Below are 23725 nucleotides of genomic sequence, written 5' to 3'. Positions count from 1 at the left end.
TCCTCCTGGTCCTTCCTTCATCTGTTTTGCTACTGAACTGTAAATGTTTTTAGTCATTTGTGTATTTTTTTTTTAATTTTCCGTTGTTTTATCGCGGTGTTTTTGTTCATCAAAAAATAGATAAAAGATGAATCAAAAACACCGCGATAAAAGAGAAAAAACATAAAAAAACAAACAGCTGGTTTTTTTCTGTTTTTTCTCTTTATCATGATATTTTGGTTCATCTTTATCTATTTTGCGTTTTCCTATTTTTCTGCAGTTTTTTTTTCCTTTTTTGCGTTTTTTTTTTTCATTTTTTTCTATTTTTCTGCGGTGTTTTTTGTTCATCTGTTTTTTTCTCTTTTTCATAGCGTTTTTTTCTGTTTTTCTATTCTTTTCTATTTTATTGCAGTGTTTTTTGTGTCTGTTTGTTTTTCTTTTTCAGTGCGGTGCTTTTCTGTTTCTGTTTTCTGTTTTTTTTCTTTCTTTCTTTTCGGTGTTTTTTTTCTTTCATTTTTTTCTTTTTAGCGCGTTGTTTTTCTATTTCCGTTTTCTGATCACAGCGTTTTTTTCTTCTTTCATTTTTGTTTTTTCTTTTTTTAGCGCGGTGTTTTTCTGTTTGTTTTCCGTTTTTTTCTCTATTCTCGGTGTTTTTTTCTTCTATCACTTTTTTTAGCGCGGTGTTTTTCTGTTTGCTTTCCGTTTTTTTCTCTATTCTCGGTGTTTTTTTCTTCTATCACTTTTTTTAGCGCGGTGTTTTTCTGTTTTTTTTTTCTGTTTAGCGCTGTTTTTTTTTTTTGCATGGCGTTTTTCTCTGTTCTTTTTTTGTTTGTTTTTCTCTATTTCTTCTCGTCAGTTGTTTCCCTCTTTCTTTTTTCGTTTTTTTTTTAGTGCGCTGTTTTTAGCGGTGTATTTTGTTTTTGCTTCTGTTTTTTTCTTTTTAGCGCGGTGTTTGTTTTGTTTTTTTCTCTTCTCGGCCATTTTTTTTGAGCCGTGTTTTTCTGTTTGTTTTCTGTTTTTTTCTCTATTCTTGGCATTTTTTTAGCGGTTTTTATCTTTTTGCTTCTGTTTTTTTTCTTCTTTTTAGCGCGGTGTTTTTCTGTTTGTTTTGTTTTTTTTTCTATTTCTTCTCGGCCATTTTTTTTGAGCGGTGTTTTTCTGTTTGTTTTGTTTTTTCTTTTCTATTTCATCTGTCTTTTTTTCTTTTTTCTTTTTTAGCGCGGTGTTTTCTGTTTCTGTTTTTTGTTTTTTTCTGTATTTCATCTCGGCCGTTTTTTCGTCCTTCTTTTTTCATTTTTTTTTCTTTTTTTAGTGCGGTATATTTGTTTGTTTTCTGTTTTTTTCTCTATTTCTTCTTGGTGTTTTCTTTTTCTTGTTTCTTTTTTCTGTTGTTTTTGTCTTTTTTTAGTGCAGTGTTTTACTCTTTGCTTTCTGTTTCTGTTTCTCTTCTTGGCGTTTCTTTCTTCTTTCTTTTTCTTTTTCTTTTTAAAAAAAATTTTTCTTTTTCTTTTTTTTTTCTTTTTTTTAGCGATGTGTTTTTCTGTTTTTGTTTTAACGCGTTTTTTTGTACGTTATTCCCATTTATACAATTTTTTTGGTGTGCCAGAGAGAGAGAGACGCTTTCCCTCAGTCCTCCTAAGCCCGTGGTTCCCAAGCAGGGGTCCATAGAGATTCTAATTATTTTCAAATTTACTATACTGGAATTAGGAGACATGCAGCTCAAAATAATATCGTCACCTTCGTAAACAAACCGCCCAAGTCATTGTTTTCTATTGTTCAGGAAATCGCAAAAGAACTCATTATTTCATTTGGCTTAAGATTTAGGCAGAAATGAAAAGGCCAAATCTCAAACCCTGAATGACGAAGGCAGAAGGAAAAAAAAAAGAAAAATGAAAGATGAAAAAACGCCGCACTGAAAAAAAGGAAAAAAAGAAAAGACGGAAAAACACCGCGCTAAAAAAGAAAAAAAAAAAAAACTCCGCGCTAAAAAGAAAAAAAGAATAAAACAGACAGAAAAACTCCGCGCTAAAAAGAAAAAAAATAGAAAAGACAGAAAAACACCGCGCTAAAAAAAAAAAAAGACAGAAAAACACCGCGCTAAAAAGAAAAAAAAAGAAAAGACAGAAAAACACCGCGCTAAAAAGAAAAAAGAAGAAAACAGACAGAAAAACTCCGCGCTAAAAAGAAAAAAGATGAAAACAGACAGAAAAACACCGCGCTAAAAAGAAAAAAGAAGAAAACAGACAGAAAAACACCGCGCTAAAAAGAAAAAAGAAGAAAACAGACAGAAAAACATCGCGCTAAAAAGAAAAAAAAGAAGAAAACAGACAGAAAAACACCGCGCTAAAAAGAAAAAAGATGAAAACAGACAGAAAAACACCGCGCTAAAAAGAAAAAAAAAATTGAAAGAGAAAAACACCGCGCTAAAAAGAAAAAAGATGAAAACAGACAGAAAAACTCCGCGCAAAAAAAAAAAAAAAAAAAAAAATTGAAAGAGAAAAACACCGCGCTAAAAAGAAAATAGAAGAAAACAGACAGAAAAACACCGCGCTAAAAAGAAAAAAAGAAGAAAACAGACAAAAACTCCGCGCAAAAAAAAAAAAAAATAGAAAGACTGAAAAACACCGCGCTAAAAAGAAAAAAAGAAGAAAACAGACAGAAAAACTCCGCGCTAAAAAGAAAAAAGAAGAAAACAGACTGAAAGACTCCGCGCAAAAAAAAAAAAAAAAATAGAAGACAGAAAAACATCGCGCTAAAAAGAAAAAAAGAAAAAAGACAGAAAAACTCCGCGCTAAAAAGAAAAAAATAGAAAAGACAGAAAAACTCCGCGCTAAAAAGAAAAAAAGAAAAAAGACAGAAAAACTCCGCGCTAAAAAGAAAAAAAGAGAAAAGACAGAAAAACTCCGCGCTAAAAAGAAAAAAATAGAAAAGACAGAAAAACTCCGCGCTAAAAAGAAAAAAATTGAAAAGACAGAAAAACTCCGCGCTAAAAAGAAAAAAAAAAGAAAACAGACAGAAAAACACCGCGCTAAAAAGAAAAGGGCGTCACATGATGAAAAATTGATGTAGACATTGACCTGGAAATCTATGAAAAATGACTCAGGCGATTATTTTATGAGGGTGACGATATTCATACTACTGTACACAGTCCTTAAAGCTTAATACTTAAGTGCTAGAATGTCTCTGCACTAGCTAAGGGTGCCAGGGTGTCAAACTCACGGCTCACGTCACAAATTTGGCCCCGGGGATGGTCGTGAGTGGCCCGTGATATTCCCTGATTAACCTGCTTCGTTCCTCTTAACTCTTTTTAGGAACAGTGAATAGCGGGCTTTTTTTTCTTCATTATTGTTTCCTTTTTTATGCCCTTGAACTGTCTCCTTTGCTGTAAAAAAAAGGGTCCATAGGTGAAGGAGTGACTGGCGAAGGGAACGCGACAAAGAAGGTTGTGAGTCACTGTTTCAAGCAATTTTTCAAGTATTTTCTTTCCTTTTCTTCCTGCCATTTTCTGTTACTCAGCGCGAAGAAAAGAGGAAAGCACTATTCGCTTCATCATATCTGCACGGGCAGGAGATTACGACAACCGCCTTCACTCAGTCCTATGTAATCTTCTCTCCGTGGTATATTGAGTAATTAATAATCCCGAGGGGGGAGTCTAAAATCTAAATGAAGTTCACTTTGGTTGGTGATTTTTTTTTGCACTCTTTTCTAAATAATACAATGGTCATTTGTTTCTTCCTTCTATGTTTTCTTTTTTTTTCTTTTTGTGCTCTAATCCGTCTCCATTCCCTGAAAACACACACACACACACACACACACACACACACACACACACACACACACACACAGCTTTTAATCAATCCAGTTTAATCTTTTTTCAGCGATGTCCTGGAGCCCCTACTATCTCTAAGTTCATATAACCCAATGTTCCCTAGAATCGAACACAAGACCACGTTCTTTTGGCCCTAAAGTTCGTTTGATGCAGCATGTGATCGTCTACGTTCATATAATCAAATATTTCCTACAATCGAGCTCAAGAAGGAGAGTTGCAACACGTTCACTTAACCCTCTACGTTCATTTGATTCAATATTTGATACTTTACGTTCATGTCACCCAAAGTTGACGAGAACCGATCCCGAGGAAGATAAGAAGAGGAAGTCACGTTCATTTTTAAGCCAGCACAATCTCCCTTCTGGCGCTTTCTCATCTTCATTCCATTAAAAAAAAGCACAAGAGGGGAGTCTATATCAAGCTGACTTTTTTTTTCTATAATGGGATTTTTTTTGTTTTTGTTTAGCGCACTTCTTGGAAACATAATTTACTGGAACGTACTTTAACTTTTCTTTTATTCTTTTTCCTTCTTTCTCTTTGTTCTCTAATCTGTCTCCTTTTCCTGTACACACACACACACACACACACACACACACACACACACACACACACACACCAGACGACTCTTGCCCTTTTATCGTTTTTTTTTCTTCTGTTTTTCTGTTTCTTTTTGTTTTGTTTTTTCTATAATGGGAATAGTTTTTTTTTGCTCAGCGCACTTCTTGGAAACATCATTTACTGGTACTTTTCTTTCATTTTTTTCACCTTCTTTCTCTTTCTTTTCTAATCCGTCTCCTTTTCCTGTACACACACACAGAACAGACGAATCTCACCCTTATTGTCACATAATATCCGCAGTCGGTTCCTGTGATTTTCCTACGACTATTTTTACCCCGGTGTTCACGCGTCATGCCCCCCACTCTACAAACTCTCCGGACATCGCTGAGTAAAACTTTGGGGCATAATCTAAGACATGTTGGCCTTTCGTAGGAGTTTGGGGCATTTCCAGAGGTAGTTTTATGGCCCTTCCAGTTGTTTGAGCCTTCTTCTATGCCATGAACCTGGAAAAACACTCAGTAGAACTCCACTGATCTCTTTCTGGCCACTGGAAATAGTTGGTGAGTCGGGCAATACAGACTTTAGAGATGTACCGACGCCCGCATCCGTGTCCTCACTAGACAAAAGGGGTGTGGCAGGTGTACGGAAATAGAAATAGAGGATGTAAAGTGACTCTGCTAGACTTCGGCCCGTATCCCTAAATGTATCCTGGCCTCTCGTGGAAGTAGTCGGGGTTTAAAGGACTGTTTGGTGATCCTGGTGATAGTTTTACCTGACTTCTGCACCTTCACCGGGAAGATCACTCGTGCAACCCTGTTAATCTGTTCTGGGGCCTTGGAAGACAGTCGTAATGGGAATCTGATACTTGACATCCTTCTAAGTAATCTCGTAATATCTAAGTCACTGTGCCTGGTCTAGAATTCTTCCCTACAGCAATATTTTCGTCTTAAGGAAATGGCCAAAGGAGGGAGGGAGGGAGAGCTCTTAAACGTATCAGAGTTGTCACAGTTTGTATTTTTTTGTCGTGAATATTGGCCTCCTCCTCCTCCTCCTCCTCCTCCTCTAAGTTCTTCATAACAACCTCCTTTTCTTTACCTTCCTTTTACACGTCTCGTTCTCCCTCTTCTTCCTATTCCTCCTCCTCATCCTCCTTTTGAATTATCTCCTCGTCTACAGCTCTCTCCTCCACTTTCTCCTCAGCCACACATTGGTTAACATACAGACAGCTTTGGCTAGAGAGAGTCCTAGTTTGACGTACTGAAGTGAAGAGTAGAGACAAGGAAAATGCTCTCTCTCTCTCTCTCTCTCTCTCTCTCTCTCTCTCTCTCTCTCTCTCTCTCTCTCTCTCTCTCTCTCTCTCTCTCTCTCTCTCTCTCTCTCTCTCTCTCTCTCTCTCTCTCTCTCTCTCTCTCTCTCTCTCTCTCTCTCTCTCTCTCTCTCTCTCTCTCTCTCTCAAGGAGTGTGGTATTTCGTACATGACTGCCTCTCGTAGTTCTCGTCTTCGCTGTATTTCACGTATTTTCCGTATCTTCTCCCCTTGATCAGTTCTTTACGTCACCAAGAACCAACAATATACGACAAATCCTATGAAAATCTTTATGAAAAAATCCCATGAAATCCTTATAAAAAAGAATCCTATGAAAATCTTTATGAAAAAATCCCATGAAATATTTATCAAAACGAATCCTATGAAAATCCTTCAGAAAATATTTTGTGAAAATACTCATGAAAAAATACCCCACGGAAGCCTTATGAAAAAGCATCCTATGAAAATCCTTATTTAAAAAAAATCCTATGAAATTCTTAGGGAAAAGAATCCTACAAAATCCTTTGGCAAAAAATCCAATGATATCCTTATGAGAAATTCCTATGACCATCCTTTTTGAGAAAGTCCTATGAAAATCCTTATAAAAACAATCCCATGAAAATCCTTATAACAAAGAATCATTATGAAAAAGAATCGACAGATGACGTGGCACTCCTTATGAGAGAGAGAGAGAGACTAAGGAGTAATATTCACAAATCCTCTGTCTCTCTCTCTCTCTCTCTCTCTCTCTCTCTCTGACACACACACACACACAGCACGCGTGGTAACCTTCGCAGCAATCTTTCCTATGAACTGAATAAACCACGAAAATAATAATAGACATGTCTTAGTAAACCAGACGTTCTACCTGACAACTATTTTATGATGGATTAGAATTTACCTGTGTGTGTGTGTGTGTGTGTGTGTGTGTGTGTGTGTGTGTGTGTGTGTGTATTTACCTAGTTGTATTTACCTAGTTGTGAAATACAGGAAAAGAGCCGTACTAGGCTCGTGCTGTCCCGTCTCCATAACGCTTATTATCCAGTTTGGCTTTAAATTCATGAATCGTTTTTACACACAGTCTCCTCGTCAAGTCCGTTCCAAGTTGTTATGCTTCTGTATGGAAAACTGTATTTTTTGATGTCTCTCCTACAGTCGCTCTTCTTCAATTTCTTACCATTGCCTCTTGTCACACTTCCGTCACGTACCACTAGGTCTTCCCTGTCCAATTACTCCAATCCCTCTTGTATCCTGTACAATGCTATTAGGTCCCCTCTCTCTCTTCTGCTCTCCAGTGTTGTTAGTCCCAATTTCTCCAGTCTTTCTTCATAAGTATGTTCTCTCAGAGTTTCCGGTAATTTAGTCGCTGCTCTTTGTATTCTTTCCAACTTTCTAATTTTTTTCTTCAATCTAGGTGACCACACTAATGCTGCATATTCCAGTCTTGGAAGTATCATCGATGTTATTAGTTTCTTCACCATTTCTTCATCTAAATGTGTGTGTGTGTGTGTGTGTGTGTGTGTGTGTGTGTGTGTGTGTGTGTGTGTGCAACAGTCCCACGCAGCTTGTCAGGAATTGCGTCGTAGGAAACATGCCGAGCCCTTTTTTGGAGCAATACGTAAGCGCAAAATATCTCGGTGTTTGTTATCAATGCCCCGCCCCGCCCTTCACAGCAGCTCACGCAACTCGTCAGGAAATGCGTCGCAGAAAATGTGCCGCGCCCCTTTTTCAGAGCAAAACATGCGCAATATATCTATCACTCTTTGGGGCCGCATTTAAAACATATATCATCACCAAAGTATGCTACACATATTTGACAAGCCTTTCGTGGGAGTTTTGGGCATTTCCAGAAGTAGTTTTATGAGCCTGGTGGTAGTTTGACCGTTCTTCTGCATGTACCCTGAACCTAAAGAAACACCTATTTGATAAGCCTTTCGTGGGAGTTTTGGGCATTTCCAGGAGTAGTTTTATGACCTTGGTGGTAGTTTGATCCTTCCTCTGTACTATGAACCCCCCCAAAACGCTCATTAGAACCCGTCTGATCCCTTTTTGACCTTTAGAAATAGCTGATATGAAAACCGAAAGTCTTATAAAACCAATCTTTGTTATCAGTGCCTTGCTGATGTGAGAACCGAAAAATTCTTATAAAACCAACCTTTGTTATCAGTGCCCTGCTGATGTGAGAACCGAAAAAGTCTTATAAAACCAGCCTTTGTTATCAGTGCCCTGCTGATTTAAGAACCGAAAAAGTCTTATAAAACCAACCTTTGTTATCAGTGCCCTGCTGATGTGAGAACCGAAAAAGTCTTATAAAACCAACCTTTGTTATCAGTGCCCTGCTGATGTGAGAACCGAAAAAGTCTTATAAAACCGACCTTTGTTATCAGTGCCTTGCCCCTTAATATTTTTTTTTCAACGGTAAAGGAAACAACCCAAGGGCAAAAAAAAAGATAAAACAATAATGAAAAAAAAAGCCCGCCAATTACTGATCCTATTAAAAGAGTTAAGAGGAGTGGCCAAAAGAGAGGTCAGTTTCAAGAGGAGAGGTGTCTGGATACTCTCCTCTTGAAAATGAGAATCACTGATGGAAAATAAATATGGTTGAGTCAGTATCCAAAATATCTCTTGACACCACAGACCACGTCTATAAATCTGGAAGCTTTCATTTTATATCATTCAAGTGTGATTTACAAGTCAAGTGGCTGAGAGAGAGAGGTAAAGAAACACGGGAAATAGTCCTTTGCCGTTTCTTGAAGGCTGTTGCAATATTGGCGTCATATCATGTATTACATACAGATAGATATCACAATTGTCCCATCATATTCAAATTCATCTTCACACAGCATAACACATTCATAGTCACATCATGTAATATGTTTTTCATCGTGTTCATGTCATGTCATATCCTCATTATAGCCACATCACATTCATATTGATAACAGCCTGCCACACCCCAGTCATAGGGTGGTATTCACATTCATTCCTTACTCACATCATATCACCCTATCTTATTTTTATTCATATAATTTATTCATATCTTTTCCATCTATCTTCATATCCATGTTACATGTTTATATTCATAGTTATATATGTTATTCGTATCCATATCCACATCATATATTATATTCATGGCATATTTAAAAAATCACGTCATATTCATATTATGTTCTTAATTAATTAATCATACCATATACATATTCATGTCACATAGTCACATCCCTGTCATAGGGCATCATACTCATATATTCACATCAAAGAATATTCACATATAATACATATGTCAAACAGGCTATTTTATAAACTATATCATTGGCTGTTATAATGCCGGCCAAACCCTCATCTTCCTTTATTTAATACACCCGTCATGGATTTAAACCCACTGGCTGTACTAACCGTGGCTACTTGGTCTTTTCTTCTTCTTATTATTATTATTATCTTCCCTTCTCGCCATCATTATCAGCACGCGTCAGCCCCTCATCGTCCCCATGGCCGCGTACACACGTGTCAATCTGTTTCGTGTTCCCTCCAGTCCCCGCCTAACGTTTTGAACCAGCAAGGCAAGCAACGTCGTTATAAATCTCCCCTTTCTCCTCCTCCTCGCCCCCCCCCCTTCTTCGTATACTTCTTCTTCATCTTCTTCATCTTCTCCGTCTTCTTCTTCTTCTTCTTCTTCTTCTTCTTCTTCTTCTTCTTCTTTTTTTTTTTTCTTCTTCTTCTTCTTCTTCTTCTTCTTCTTCTTCTTCTTCTTCTTCTTCTTCTTCTTCTTCTTCTTCTTCTTTCTCTCTTCCCTTCCTTCCTTCCTTCCTTCAAACGATGCAGCAGTCTGCCAATCAATGGGGGCATGCGCCGGGGGTGCGTTGCCACGCCCACCCCACAGATATCGGCAGGAGTTATTTTTCGAAGACCCGTCCGCCACTGGAACAGCTTTCCAGCAGAAGTTGTTTGCTCGAAAGCGATAATTTCCTTCCAAGATCGCACTGGTCGTCACTTTGCTGCGTCAGGGGCGAGCTCGAAGTGCCCGCGCGTGCGTACAAAAGTGCTTCAGTCTGTGGCGCAGGTCTCTCAATTGGCTGACGAGCTGATTCACATGTCGCTAAAGCAGGCAGCCTCGTGATGAACCAGCAGGCTTTTTGTTGCCTGCCCTCCCATGTTTTCACGCTTGCTCCTCATCTTCCTCCTCCTCTTCTATTTCCTTCTTCCTCACCGCGGCTTCCTCACGTTTTCAAAGGGCTCGTACAGGCTGTTCTCGACCACCTCGGTCCTGCGAGTGTTGTCCAAGGGCTCGTACAGGCTGTTCTCGACCACCTCGGTCCTGCGGGTGTTGTCCAAGGTCTCGTACAGGCTGTTCTCGACCACCTCGGTCCCGCGAATGTTCTCCACGGTCTCGTACAGGCTGTTCTCGACCACCTCGGTCTCGCCTTGGAATCGCATCCTCACATCTGCGGGTGTGTCGAGGACATGCTGGGACCGATAACAGAAGGTACTACTGCTGCCACTACTACTACTACTACTACTACTACTACTACTACTACTACTACTACTACTACTACTACTACTACTACTACTACTACTACTACTGGTACTACTATTGCTACTACTTCTGTTATTACTACTACTACTACTACTACTTTTTTTTTTATAATACTACTACTACTACGGGCCTCCATCTATTAGAGTTGCGTTGTGAGCGGTATATTCTCTCATATCCTTTCACAAAGCAATTCATTATTACCCATAATGACTGTACGACAACCATCTAAATTTAGTATTACAAACCTTACTAAACATTTTATTTTTAAGCTAACAGACTACTACAACTACTACTACTACTACTACTACTACTACTACTACTACTACTACTACTACTACTACTACTACTACTACTACTACTACTACTACTACTACTACTACTACTACTACTACTACTACTACTACTACTACTACTACTACTACTACTACTACATTTCTACTACTACTACTACTACTACTACTACTACTACTACTACTACTACTACTACTACTACTACTACTACTACTACTACTACTACTACTTTTTTTTCTACTACTACATAAAAAAATACCTCCACCCATGTTTATTTTCCCGACACATAATCATGGAGGGCTCCATAGCTTGGAGGTCATTAGCCCCAACTCTGTTCGCTAATGACTGTGGCATCCAACCATATCACTAATACTACCTGACACTAAATCACCTATCATCTATTACGTCTAGATTCCCCTTTCCTTCCCTACTCCAGTCACTCCCGACCCACCCTAATGTCACTCTCCACCACTGTGGCTTCATAGTCCATATTGGAGATGTTGGTGGCTTTTGGGCAAGTGTCTGGTGCCCCTGAGACATAGGATGGCCGACCTGAGCAGGGAGAACGAGAGGCGACACCTCATCCAGGCGACAACGTGACTCCTTGGCTGATGCTTCTTTTCTGAGATTAGTTCCGCGAGGCGTGCGTAGAAGCATTGGGCCGTGGGACCCATCCCGCCGGATGTGGTGAAGACGAAGGGGGTGAAGCTGCCCTGATCCACATGTTGGATTATTTCACCGTATGCCCTTGTCTTCTCCTGCTCGTTCCTGTGGTGGGCAGCTTGCAGGGGCAGCTCACGGTGACAGGCAGCCATCGGGTCGAATATGCGGATGTCCATGAACGCCCGTTGTCCGCGCACCCAGAATCCGCGGGCACTTACATCAACCCGTGCCTCCTGTGAGGTATTGGCCGTCCTGTACCGAAGGTGTTCGCCGTCCAGGGGAAGCAGTGCCGGCTCGGTAGTGACGTCTTGGCATACCTCCCCGAGCATGCTGGCTGTCAGATCCCTCACTTCATCGTGTCGAATACAGACGAAGCCTCCTTTTTTACATGTCATGGTGTGGGTGACATCATTTGGTGATCCACATGCACAGAGATCAGGCAGTCCCTCAATCGGCCAGCCATATCTCAGAGCAATGGCGTCGACAAATTCTTGTTTGTTGAGGCTGAAGCCCTTTGCTCTGATTGGTAATGACGTTAGCCAGTTAGAGGCGCCTGCCTCCTGTGCTGTGTATTTTTCTACCCATTTCTGTGGACAGGTGGTGTGTAAGACGGTCCAGCTCGTCTTTTTGGGCCTGTTGCCTTTCTTCTGAGATTCTTCTTTTAATATCTCTTATTTCTGTTTGGTCTATCTCTCCCTCTGCCTCCTGAGCGATGATCCTGTTGATGAGTGACCTGGTAAGGCTGATGGAGTTTTGGTTCTCCTTATCAGCCAGCTTCTCAGGGTTGGTGATCCCCATCCCACCCAGTCTTGGGGGAAGTGCTAGCATATCCCTCTCCTCCTCCCCCAAAGCATGAGATTTCACTAGCGCCGGCAAAAATACATTCTTGACGGCATTTTCCAGTGGTCGGAGGAGTGGACTGATGCCGGGGATGGTGCGCATCAGGAACGTCCACCGATGCTGGATGCCGTGGGTGTACGCTGAATAGGCAGCGTGTGGCTCAGTCTTGGCAATGGCAGACAAAGATTCTATTTCCCTAACCAATTAAGCTACTTTGTCTCCCACGTACTCCTTCTTATATACCTCTGTCCCGATCAATGCACCTAAGTGTCGTTGTCCGTCTTTTGTCACAATGACGCCACTTCCTCTAAAAGTTTCTGCGGCACGGTCATAATGTTCAGGTTTGACAATAAGGACAGACTTTGTGGCGTTAGGGATGTATCCTATCTCAGGGCCGGCGGTGTTCACAGTGTCCCACCACCCTTTTAAGTCTGAGATTTTACCAGCACCTGAGAGGTCATCCACATAAGCCACCTGTTTCACCCGTGTTTCTGCGAACGCGATTTCATTTTGGAGGACTGATAGGCCCAGGGCGTACATAGCCATGGCTATTGGGTCACCTTGTGTTGTTCCCTCAGATGATTTTAACACTTTCACTTTTCCACTGTGGCTATTTATGTATAAGTCGGTCGGGTATGTATAGGTATTTTCGACATACATAGCTAAGCTAGGGCACTTGGTTTTAATGTTGTGTATCATAGTCTTTCTATTTATTGTGTTGAAGGCATTTCTGGCGTCAACAAGAAGCACTGCTTCGCACTCCACGTGGTCGAATATCTCCCGCATGGCATGGACTGCTGCTTCTCCTGCCTGCTGCTCCGCACAAACTTGGAGGCTCCCTGCTGCCATTCTCACATCTTCTTTGACGACAGCCATGATGCATTTGCCTACGATGCGCCGCAGGACTTCTCCGACTCTATAGGCCTGCATCCCGGCCTCTTGTCCAGGGGAATGAGGCGGCATGCCCTCAGGGCGTCCACATAGTGGCAGCTGGAGGAGGCGAGTTTTCTTGCCAGTGCTGCAATGGTGTTGCGCAAGTCACCAGCTGCATTGCCAAAGTTGGCGCTGCTCAGCAAGCTTCGCCATGCCCGTGCATCAAGTCCTGAGGGCCCCGCGCTGCCACGAGTCTGGAGGGCCTTCTTCCACACCATCTCCTGTTATCCTTTCGTATATAACTGGATTCGGTGGTTGGTGACATCCTGCCAGTCTCAGTTCCTTCAGGTCACTCGGTGGAGGATGTTTTTCCTTGAGTTGATTGATCGTGTCCCTGGTGAGTGGAAGCACACCCCGTGTGGAATTTTCTGACAAGGCTCGTGTTGCAGACGCAACATTGCCTTGTTGCATTTTGTCTGCAAACTTCCGGGCCCTGTCTTCTGTGGAGGTGTTGTTTTGTTGGGGTCCGGGGAGCCTCTCCTGTATGGCTCTGGCTTCTCCAAGGAGGGCATCTAACTCGTTAGTTTGCCACAAGGCAACTCGCCTTCTTAATGCCTCGATATTTTCGGCTTGTTTGGTTTTTGGGTGTGCTTTTTGGAGGAAGAGATGGGGAGAGTGAATACAATTTTCAGGGACAGGGCGCCAGTGGTGTGTTCTTTAATGTAGTTATTTAACAGGGTGACAATTTCTTTGATGATAAATGTCGTGGCTCCACATCTGGGTGGTTCAAAAAGATTGCTTGCAGACCACCCAACAACTTCGTGGTATGTGTCATCCACCCACCTCGTTGCTTCACCCTCCATAGCCCTTCCAAGCAAAGCTTCCCCCGACCTCCGCCGCGCCCTGTCCAGTCGAAGAGGAAGAGTGATGAGGGGGTGGTGGTAGTGGTGTTGGTAGTGGCAACATTGGAGGTGCCAATGGAAGGGGTGGTACCGGTTGAGGGGGATATGGAGGTGGGGGTTGTGCAGCAGCTCCCTCCGACACCCCTCCCCCCGCTCACTCCTTCCCCGGCGGCCCTCATTGTCCCCGCGGTGTCGCGCTTCATCGTTATCCTCCCTGCTCTGATGCCTGCCCAGGGGATTTTGGCACCTCTCGCTCTTCTTACAGTTCGTACAGCGTCTTTTCTCCTTAACACATGCACTATTAAATATCATTACTACTACTATCATTCCTACTACTACTACCACTACTACTACTACTACTACTACTACTACTACTACTACTACTACTACTACTACTACTACTACTACTACTACTACTACTACTATCATTACTACTACTACTACTACTACTACTACTACTACTACTACTACTACTACTACTACTACTACTACTACTACTACTACTACTACTACTACTACTACTACTACTACTACTAACTAGAGAGTATGGCGAACATTATTATAGCGAAGTTTTAATCTTAGTGACATATGTAGGAAAGATGTAACAGACTAACTGAAGCAGTGGTTCCCAACCCTTTTTCTGTCGTTTCCCCTTCATCAACTTCAACCCCAGTTTCCCGCTCATGTGGACGAGGAAAAAAAGCCAAAACACGAAATTTACGTGCTTAATAACGCAAGTAATATAGTAAATAAATAGTAGCCAAACACAATATTTACTTAATAACACAAATCAATCAGTTCTGTACCGTCTCCGCCAGTTCTTCTCCCCCGCACGGGCCTTGTCCGCCCTCGTATGGAGTATGCATCTCACGTGTGGGGGGGCTTCACTCACACAGCTCTCTTGGACAGAGTGGAGTCTAAGGCTCTTCGTCTCATCAGCTCTCCTCCTACTGATAGTCTTCTACCTCTTAAATTCCGCCGCCATGTTGCCTCTCTTTCTATCTTCTATCGATATTTTCATGCTGACTGCTCTTCTGAACTTGCTAACTGCATGCCTACCCCTCCGGCCTCGCCACACGACTTTCTATTCAAGCTCATCTCTTTACTGTCCAAATCCCTTACGCAAGAGTTAACCAGCATCTTCACTCTTTCATCCCTCACGCTGGTAAACTCTGGAACAATCTTCCTTCATCTGCATTTCCTTCTGCCTACGACTTGAACTCTTTCAAGAGGAGGGTATCAGGACACCTCTCCTCACAAAATTGATCTATCTTTCGGCCACTCTAACTCTTTTTAGGAGCAGTGAGTAGCGTTTTTTTTTTAACATTTTTTACCTTTTTTATGTCCTTGAACTGACTCCTCTGCTGTAAAAAAAAAGGCAATAGTTTCCGCCGTCTAATTGCCAGTAATTTATATTTCCTTCGTGTTAAAATTCCCCTCTAGAATCATGAAATTTCCCCCAGGTTGGGAAGTGCTGAACTAGATAGAGTGTATAGCGAACTTATTTATAGCGAAGTTTTAACATAGGATAATCAAATAACATACAAGCTAGAGTATATAACAAATTTATTTATAATGAAATATTAATATCGTGACATCTGTAGGAAACGTGTAACAGGCTCACTGGAGTGTGTGGCGAACAATGCTGTCGTGAAGGTTTAACATCGTGACACACGTAGGACGGGTGTAACCCAAAAGAAAATCAACGCACTCAAACAAACAAAAAAAAATAAAGCTGACTGAATTAAGAAAAGATCCACTAAGAAGACGAACACTTGGCAGGAACGATCATGGAGGGAAACATGCAGCAGGCTGAAAGTGGACAGTGGCAGCACAAATATGAAGCAAAAAAAGTGAAAAGGTAAAGTAAAAAAATAAAAAAAATAAAAGAAATTATTGAAACAACAAAACTCGCTTAGAAATAATTATAATGCATGGTCACTCCTCCTTTCCTCCTCCTCCCCCTTCTCTTCCTCTTCCTCCTCCTCCTCCTCTTTTCCTTCCTCTTCCTTCTCCTCTTCCTCCTCCTCCTCTTCCTCCTCCTTCGCGCCATCACTATAAACAACAAACAAATAAAGAACAAAAGAATAAAATGTGAATTAGTGATTGGAGCCGTTTGGAAAATTTACGGTCCAGGAAAATGTACTTGTGTGTGTGTGTGTGTGTGTGTGTGTGTGTGTGTGTGTGTGTGTGTGACACGGTGCTGCCCCCTGCTTGTCTGGAGGGCACGGTGCTGCCCCCTGCTCGTCTGGAGGGCACGGTGCTGTCCCCTGCTCGTCTGGAGGGCACGGTGCTGCCCCCTGCTCTTCTGGAGGGCACGGTGCTGCCCCCTGCTCGTCTGGAGGGCACGGTGCTGCCCCCTGCTCGTCTGGAGGGCACGGCGCTGCCCCCTGCTCGTCTGGATGGCACGGTGCTGCCCCCTGCTCGTCTGGAGGGCACGGCGCTGCCCCCTGCTCGTCTGGAGGGCACGGCGCTGCCCCCTGCTCGTCTGGAGGGCACGGTGCTGCCCCCTGCTCTTCTGGAGGGCACGGTGCTGCCGCCTCGTAGCCCTCATCCAGCAGAGCTTACCCCTGGGTGGCGTGGTGGCCAGGGAGCGGCAGCAGCCGTGTCCCCGTGCGGCGGGAGCGGGGTCTCACGCACGCCCTCCGCCCTCTGGGAGCCCGGAGGGTGTGCCCGGGGGGGCTCGCCTCGGGGTGAGGTAAGCAACATCATCGGAGTCTAAGTATTCGGCCTCTTGGCTGGGTGGATGCCCTGAGGGTGTGCCCGGGGGTGCTCGCCTCGAGGTGAGGTAAGCACTATCATCGGAGTCTAAGTTTTCGGCCTCGTGGCTGCGTGGATGCTCGGAGATATTCTCGTAGATTGGAGGCCCGGGGATGTCCTCGTAAATAGGAGGCCCGGGGATCTCCTCGTAGATTGGAGGCCCAGGGATCTCCTGGTGGATTAGAGGGTCGGGGAACTCGTCGTAGATGTGCTCCTCGTCGTCGCCGAAGTACAGGTAGTCGGGCTCCTGCTGCCGCGGCGCCACACGCGGGCGCACGGTGGGGCCCATGGGCGGCTACACGCGGCTGTCGCCGATCGCTGCCTCGCCACCGACGCGCCAGGAGGCGGCCAGTCCACGCCGCAGCGGCACGCGGGGCACTGCGGGAAGAATGCGTGACCATTACCACCTTGACGACGACGACCGTCACGAAGGAGAGAGAGACAGAGAGAGAGAGAGAGAGAGAGAGAGAGAGAGAGAGAGAGAGACATACAAAGAAGAAGAAAAAAGAAAGAAAAAGATAGGAAGAATGAAAGTACAATCCCCTCCTATCTTCCTCCTTCCTCCTCCTCCTCCCTATCTTCCTCCTTCCTCTCTCCTCCCTCCTCCCTATCTTCCCTCCTTCCCTCCCTCCCTCCGCCCTATCTTCCCTCCTTCCCTCTCGCCCTCCCTCCTCCCTATCTTCCCTCCTTCCCTCCCTCCCTCCTCCCTCCCTATCTTCCCTCCTTCCCTCCCTCCCTCCTACCTCCCTGTCTTCCCTCCTTCCCTCCCTCCCTCCTCCCTATCTTCCCTCCTTCCCTCCCTCCTCCTCCTCTCCCTATCTTCCCTCCTTCCCTCCCTCCTCCCTATCTTCCTCCTTCCTCCCTCCTCCTCCCTATCTTCCCTCCTTCCCTCCCGCCCTCCTCCCTATCTTCCCTCCTTCCCCCTCTCCCTCCCTCCTCCCTATCTTCCCTCCTTCCCTCCTCCTCCTCCCTATCTTCCCTCCTTCCTCCCTCCCTCCCCTCCCTATCTTCCTCTTTCCCTCCCTCCCTCCTCCCTATCTTCCCTCCTTCCCTCCCTCCCTCCTCCCTCCCTATCTTCCCTCCTTCCCTCCCTCCCTCCTCCCTATCTTCCCTCCTTCCCTCCCTCCCTCCTCCCTATCTTCCCTCCCTCCCTCCTCCCTATCTTCCCTCCCTCCCTCCTCCCTATCTTCCCTCCTTCCCTCCCTCCCTCCTCCCTGTCTTCCCTCCTTCCCTCCCTATCTTCCCTCCTTCCCTCCCTATCTTCCCTCCTTCCTCCTCCCTCCCTCCTCCCTATCTTCCTCCTTCCTCCCTCCCTCCCTATCTTCCCTCCTTCCTCCCTCCTCCTCCCTATCTTCCCTCCTTCCCTCCCTCCCTCCTCCCTATCTTCCTTCCTCCCTCCCTCCTCCCTATCTTCCCTCCTTCCCTCCCTCCCTCCTCCCCTATCTTCCCTCCTTCCCTCCCTCCCTCCTCCCTATCTTCCCTCCCCTCCCTCCTCCTCCCTATCTTCCCTTCTTCCCTCCTCCCTCCTCCCTATCTTCCCTCCTTCCCTCCCTCCCTCCTCCCTATCTTCCTCCTTCCCTCCCCTCCCTCCCTATCTTCCCTCCTTCCCTCCCTCCCTCCCTATCTTCCCTCCTCCTCCCTCCTCCTCCCTATCTTCCCTCCTTCCCTCGTCCCTCCCCCTCCCTATCTTCCCTCCTTCCTCCCTCCCTCCCTCCTCCCTCCCTATCTTCCCTCCTTCCCTCCCTCCGTCCCCCCTATCTTCCTCCTTCCCTCCCTCCCCTCCCCCTATCTTCCCTCCTTCCCTCCCTCCCTCCTCCCTATCTTCCCTCCTTCCTCCCTCCCTCCCCCTCCCTATCTTCCCTCCTTCCTCCCTCCCTCCCCCTCCCTATCTTCCCTCCTTCCTTCCCTCCCTCCTCCCTAACTTCCCTCCTTACCACCCTCCCTCCGCCCAATCATTGCTCCTTCCTTCCCTCCCTAACTCTCCTCCATCCCTCCCTTCCTCCCAATCTTTTCTCCTACATTCCCACCGTAACGGACCGCTTGCTAATGAATATGGTAAGCAAACCAACGAAGAACATGAAATGGCCACAATCCTAAATAACTTTTTCGCATCCGTATTTACCGACGAAGATTGTTTATCACCTCAACCGCCGGAGGTTAGAAGGACCGAAAAGATGTTAAGTGGCGTGCTCATCGTAGAAAGTGACATTTTACGCACAATTGAAAAGATTAAAGTAAGCAAAGCTCCTGGTCCAGACAAAATTACCCCTAGGGTCTTAAAAGAAATCAAACATCAAATTTGTAAACCGCTCTCCATCATATTCAATAAATCTTTAACAGCTGGAAAAGTTCCGTCGGATTGGAAACTTGCAAATGTCACACCAATTTTCAAAAAGGGGGACAAGTCTCATCCAGGAAACTATCGACCAATTAGCCTGACATCGATTGTTTGTAAGTTAATGGAGACTATCATTCGCGACAATATGGTGAAATTCTTCGAAGAAAATAATATAATAAATAATTCGCAACATGGCTTCCGTAATAAACGTTCGTGTTTGTCTAACTTACTTGATTTTTTTTCATTATATTTTTGAGGTGTTTGATGAAAGCAGATCAGTAGATATCATATATCTGGATTTTCAAAAGGCATTTGATATGGTCCCCCACCAACGATTGCTCTGCAAACTATTGGCGCACGGTATCTCGGGTAGCATTCACAATTGGCTTGCGGACTGGCTCTCTGAGCGGAAACAGAGAGTAGTTCTAAACGGTGTTACATCAAACTGGCTTGATGTCAGAAGCGGCGTACCTCAAGGATCAGTGCTTGGCCCCATGCTCTTCTTAATTTATGCTAATGATATCGATGATGGTCTCACTTGCAAAGTATCAAAATTTGCTGATGACACAAAAATTGTTAGTAAAGTAACTGCGACACTCGACGAAGAAGCTTTGCAATCAGATCTAGATCGACTTGCACGTTGGGCCAATCAATGGCAAATGAAATTTAACGTTGACAAATGTAAAGTGTTGCACATCGGAAAAAATAACAATCGCGTTCGGTACGTAATGAATGGCCAACAACTTTCTGCAGTAAGTAAAGAAAAGGATCTTGGAATCACTATATCAAGCGATTTAAAGCCCGGTCAGCATTGTTCAGAGGTAGTTAAAACTGCAAACAAATTGGTTGGCTTCATCGGACGAGTCTTTAATAATAAATTGGAAAAAGTAATATTAAAACTGTATAATTCGTTGGTTCGACCCCGTCTAGAGTACTGTGTACAGTTTTGATCTTCCTATTACAGAAAAGACATAGAAAAGTTTGAACAGGCTCAACGAAGAGTAACAAAGATGATTCCTAGGTTGAGTAATTTATCATATGAACAAAGGCTTAAAGAAGTAAATTTATTCAGCCTATCAAAACGAAGAATGCGAGGCGATCTAATATAAGTGTTTAAAATGTTTAATGGATTCAGTGATATTAATGCGGAAGATTACTTTACAATTGATCGATCAAATAAAACAAGAAGAAATCACAATTTGAAGATAAGTGGTAAAAGATTCTCGTCGCACGAAGCTAAACACTTCTTCTTCAATCGAGTTGTTAATGTTTGGAACTCTCTACCCTGTGATGTCGTTGATGGTACAACAGTTACGGCCTTCAAGAATAGATTAGACAAGTATTTTGAATCCAACCAGCAACTAAGATATTACTCATTGTCGTAATAACGTTAAGTTCTTTCGAATACTGGTGTCCTTGTCCGCTTTTATCGCCTGGTTAGTGGTAGCAGTAATGGTAGTTCTTTCCTCTTTCTTACATAAATTCCATGCAGTTTTTCCATGCTGCATGGTTCTTTTTCCTTTCCTGCCAGCTTTGTCTGGAGGGATGGGGGTTTGGGAGGAGCCTTCGCCTTTGCTGTCCTTCATCTTCCACCTTTGATTAGATAGTTAGTGTAGCTTGTCACAAACAGCCTCGTAAGGACCAGCAGGTCTGCTGTTGTTTGTTCTTCCTTTGTGTTCCTATCTCTCCTCCTTCCTCCCTCCCTTCTTCCTCCTTCCTCCCTCCTCCCTATCTTTGCTCCTTCCTTCCCTCCCTATCTCTCCTCCTTCCCTCCCTCCCTCCTTCCCTCCTTCCTTCGCTCCTCTCTATCTTTTCTACTTTCCTCCCTATCTCTCCTTCCCTCCTTCCCTCTTACCTCCCTTCCTCCTTATCTTCCCTTTCCTCCTCCCTCCTTCCCTCCTCCCTCCTTCCCTCTTTCCTTCCCTCCTCCTATCTTTTCTCCTTCCTTCCCTCCTTATCTCTCCTTCCCTCCTCCTCCTTCCCTCCTTCCTTCCCTCCTCCCTATCTTTTCTCCTTCCTTCCTCCCTATCTCTCCTTCCTCCTCCCTCCTTCCTCCTTCCTTCCCCTTCCTATCTTCCCTCTTTCCCTCCTCCTCCCTCCCCTTACTTCTCCTTACCATAAACTCCCTAATGAACCTATTTTCCTTTCTCCCTTCTCCCTTTCCCCCTTCCTCCCTTTCCCCTCTCGTCCCTTCCTTCCCCTCGCCTCTCTCTCTCTCTTCACCTCTCCCTCCTTCCCTCCCACTCTCCTCCTCCTTCCACTCCCTCCTGTTCATGTTTTCCTCCTCCGTCTTCTTGTCTTCCTATTTTCAGCCTATTTTTCCTCTTTTCTTCCCTGTTCTCCTTTCCCTTCCTTCTTCCCTTCTTCTGTTCTTGCCTCCCTCCCTCCTCCCCGTCTTCCTATCTTCTTCTTTTCCTCTCTGTCTTCTCGCTCTTCGTCCCGTCACTTTTGTTTTCCTCTCCCTCACTTGTCTGTCCCTCCTTGATCGCTGTTTCCTCCTCTCCCCTTCATCTCCCTCCCACCTTCCTCCCCTTCTCCTTTCTCTTCATCCGTCCCAGTCGTTCGTCTCTCTCCCTCTCCTTCATCCTCTTTTCATTTCTCTTATTTTCTTCTCCTCTTCTTCTCCACTCCTTTGCTCCTTCCCTTTCCCTTTCTCTGCATCTCTCCTTCCTTCCCTTCCCTCCTGTCTTCCATTCTCCTCTCCCTGTGTTAATGGCTCGTTCTCTTCTCTCCCTTCATCCCACGTCTCCCTTCCTCCTGCTTTTCTCTCCATCTCCTCTGTCTTCTCTCTTCTCGTCTCCTCTCCCACCCTTCCCTCCTCCTCCTTTTCCCTCCCTTCATCAAACCCTTTTCCTTTGTCTCCTCCTCTCTTGTTCCTCCATTCTCTCTCTCTCTCTCTCTCTCTCTCTCTCTCTCTCTCTCTCTCTCTCTCTCTCTCTCTCTCTCTCTCTCTCTCTCTCTCTCTCTCTCTCTCTCTCTCTCTCTCTCTCTCTCTCTCACACACACACACACACACAGAGAGAGAGAGAGAGAGAGTTTTTTACCTTCTTTGGATATCCTTCTTTGCCGGAAACGCCACATCACTACCACAAGAACAACAAGAACACCAACACCTATCATTGCCGACACAACGATGATGGTGATGGTGGTTGTGGTGATGGTGGTTGTAGGGGTGGTGGTGGTGGTTGTAGGGGTGGTGGTGGTGGTGGTGGTGATGGGGATGTAGGTGCAGTTTTTCCATGAGAGGCTTGGTCTTGTGTATCCTTTTACAGTGCATTGTCGACTCGGGTACTTTGATCTCCACCTTGAGGGCCCGTGAGCCTCAACAGTAACAGCCCGGTAATCAGGGAAGTAGCCTGTTCTGAGGCACCCAAGAGCACAGTCACCAGCCTGTACTTCAAACTGAAGACCGTGGCGATTGATGCCGCCATAGTTTAACACACGTGCCCACAACCTCCACCACTGTGCGTCCCCAGGGAAGCAAGTGGCGTCCAGCGTGAACCAGGCGTCACTCAGCAAGCCATCGCCCGCCGCCACGAGCCTGATGCCTTTGAACCCTGGATCGGGGTGCACGTATAAGGTGGTGCTCCAGGCGCCCCTGTTATGTTCCCTGGTGGTAAAGTTCTTCCATTCCTCATCCCCCGAGATGGTAATTTGGGCAGGGCAGTGTGGGTTCCAGTAGGGTCTGAAGGAATTTCTGGCCGCAAGCAACGATGACTCAATAAACACCAAGAGTAAGGGCAGCCTGGCCTTCATCGTGGCTCACCGTGTGTGTGTGTGTGTGTGCAGGGGAAGAGTGTTGAGTCTTGAGTGTTGAGCTTCTAAAGACTGCTGAGGCGTTCACTTTCGTATCTTCGCAGCGACTCTTGGTCTCCCTTTCCTTGGAGAGGCAGTTCAGCGTGCAGCGACCACTCCCGGCAGGACGAGAGAGACACTGGGGAGAAATGGCTGTGCCTGTGATTATATACTGGGCGCCTTTTAGATAATTTTCCTACAGTTTCCAGATCTGGGACAGGATGTTTCGTGCGTGACTTGCCGTGTACTACTTGACGCCTCGACACAACTTACTCCGGGCTCAAAGTACGACTGTTACTCAGCGCCACAGAGAACATCAAGCGGGAGCTCACGGGTGACTTTCTCTGTTCAAGGTGCAGAAGCTGAGTAAAACTATCGCGAGGATCACAGAACAGTCCATGCTGGAAAGTCTCAGCACCTTTCAATAGAGGCTTTTCAAACAGGCGAACTGAGGCGCCGAGACGCTTGAAAATGCGGCTTTTTGTCTCCCTTGCAGCCGACGGAAGGAAGGGAAATGATCAGAGAAGAATGGACACGAAAGGAAGGGAAATGATCAGAGAAGAATGGACACGAAAGGAAGGGAAATGATCAGAGAAGAATGGACACGAAAGGAAGGGAAATGATCAGAGAAGAATGGACACGAAAGGAAGGGAAATGATCAGGGAAGAATGGACACGAAAGGAAGGGAAATGATCAGAGAAGGATGGACACGAAAGGAAGGGAAATGATCAGAGAAGAATGGACACGACAGGAAGGGAAATGATCAGAGAAGAATGGACACGAAAGGAAGGGAAATGATCAGAGAAGAATGGACACGAAGGAAGGGAAATGATCAGGGAAGAATGGACACGAAAGGAAGGGAAATGATCAGGGAAGGATGGACACGAAAGGAAGGGAAATGATCAGGGAAGAATGGACACGAAAGGAAGGGAAATGATCAGGGAAGAATGGACACGAAAGGAAGGGAAATGATCAGGGAAGAATGGACACGAAAGGAAGGGAAATGATCAGAGAAGAATGGACACGAAAGGAAGGGAAATGATCAGAGAAGAATGGACAC

At 44.9% G+C, this 23725-nt stretch overlaps 2 protein-coding genes and 1 long non-coding RNA gene across 7 annotated transcripts in view; 1 reads left to right on the top strand and 2 right to left on the bottom strand.

Annotated features, from left to right (window-relative positions):
• LOC126993785 (uncharacterized) overlaps positions 1 to 23725 on the top strand; it is a 65660-nt gene that overhangs the window by 18599 nt on the left and 23336 nt on the right. The gene's annotated exons all lie outside the window — the stretch shown is intronic.
• The window catches only part of LOC126993784 (uncharacterized), a 50093-nt gene continuing 35741 nt past the window's right edge, over positions 9374 to 23725 (bottom strand). The window contains exon 2 of the mRNA XM_050852946.1: positions 9374 to 10111. Within this exon, the coding sequence (XP_050708903.1) occupies positions 9873 to 10111 (239 nt within the window). The 3' untranslated portion in view covers positions 9374 to 9872. The remainder of the gene's footprint in view (positions 10112 to 23725) is intronic.
• On the bottom strand, positions 16477 to 23403 carry LOC126993783 (uncharacterized). Its single transcript, XM_050852943.1, has 2 exons — positions 21915 to 23403; positions 16477 to 16910 (listed from the first exon to the last, which is right to left on the bottom strand). The coding sequence occupies exons 1-2, from the start codon at positions 22624 to 22626 to the stop codon at positions 16828 to 16830; spliced, it is 795 nt and encodes a 264-aa protein (XP_050708900.1). The 5' UTR covers positions 22627 to 23403; the 3' UTR covers positions 16477 to 16827.

Source organism: Eriocheir sinensis, unplaced genomic scaffold (assembly GCF_024679095.1).
Source record: "Eriocheir sinensis breed Jianghai 21 unplaced genomic scaffold, ASM2467909v1 Scaffold675, whole genome shotgun sequence".
NCBI lineage: Eukaryota > Metazoa > Arthropoda > Malacostraca > Decapoda > Varunidae > Eriocheir > Eriocheir sinensis.
Note: the sequence above shows the minus strand (reverse complement) of the source record. Positions and strands in the feature narration are given on the sequence as shown.

Coding starts and splice junctions, on each gene's coding strand:
- LOC126993783 (XM_050852943.1), bottom strand. CDS start 22,626: ATGAAGGCCAGGCTGCCCTTACTCTTGGTGTTTATTGAGTCATCGTTG. Junction 16,911..21,914: donor AAGAAGGATATCCAAAGAAG/GTAAAAAACTCT, acceptor TTCTTCCCGCAG/TGCCCCGCGTGCCGCTGCGG.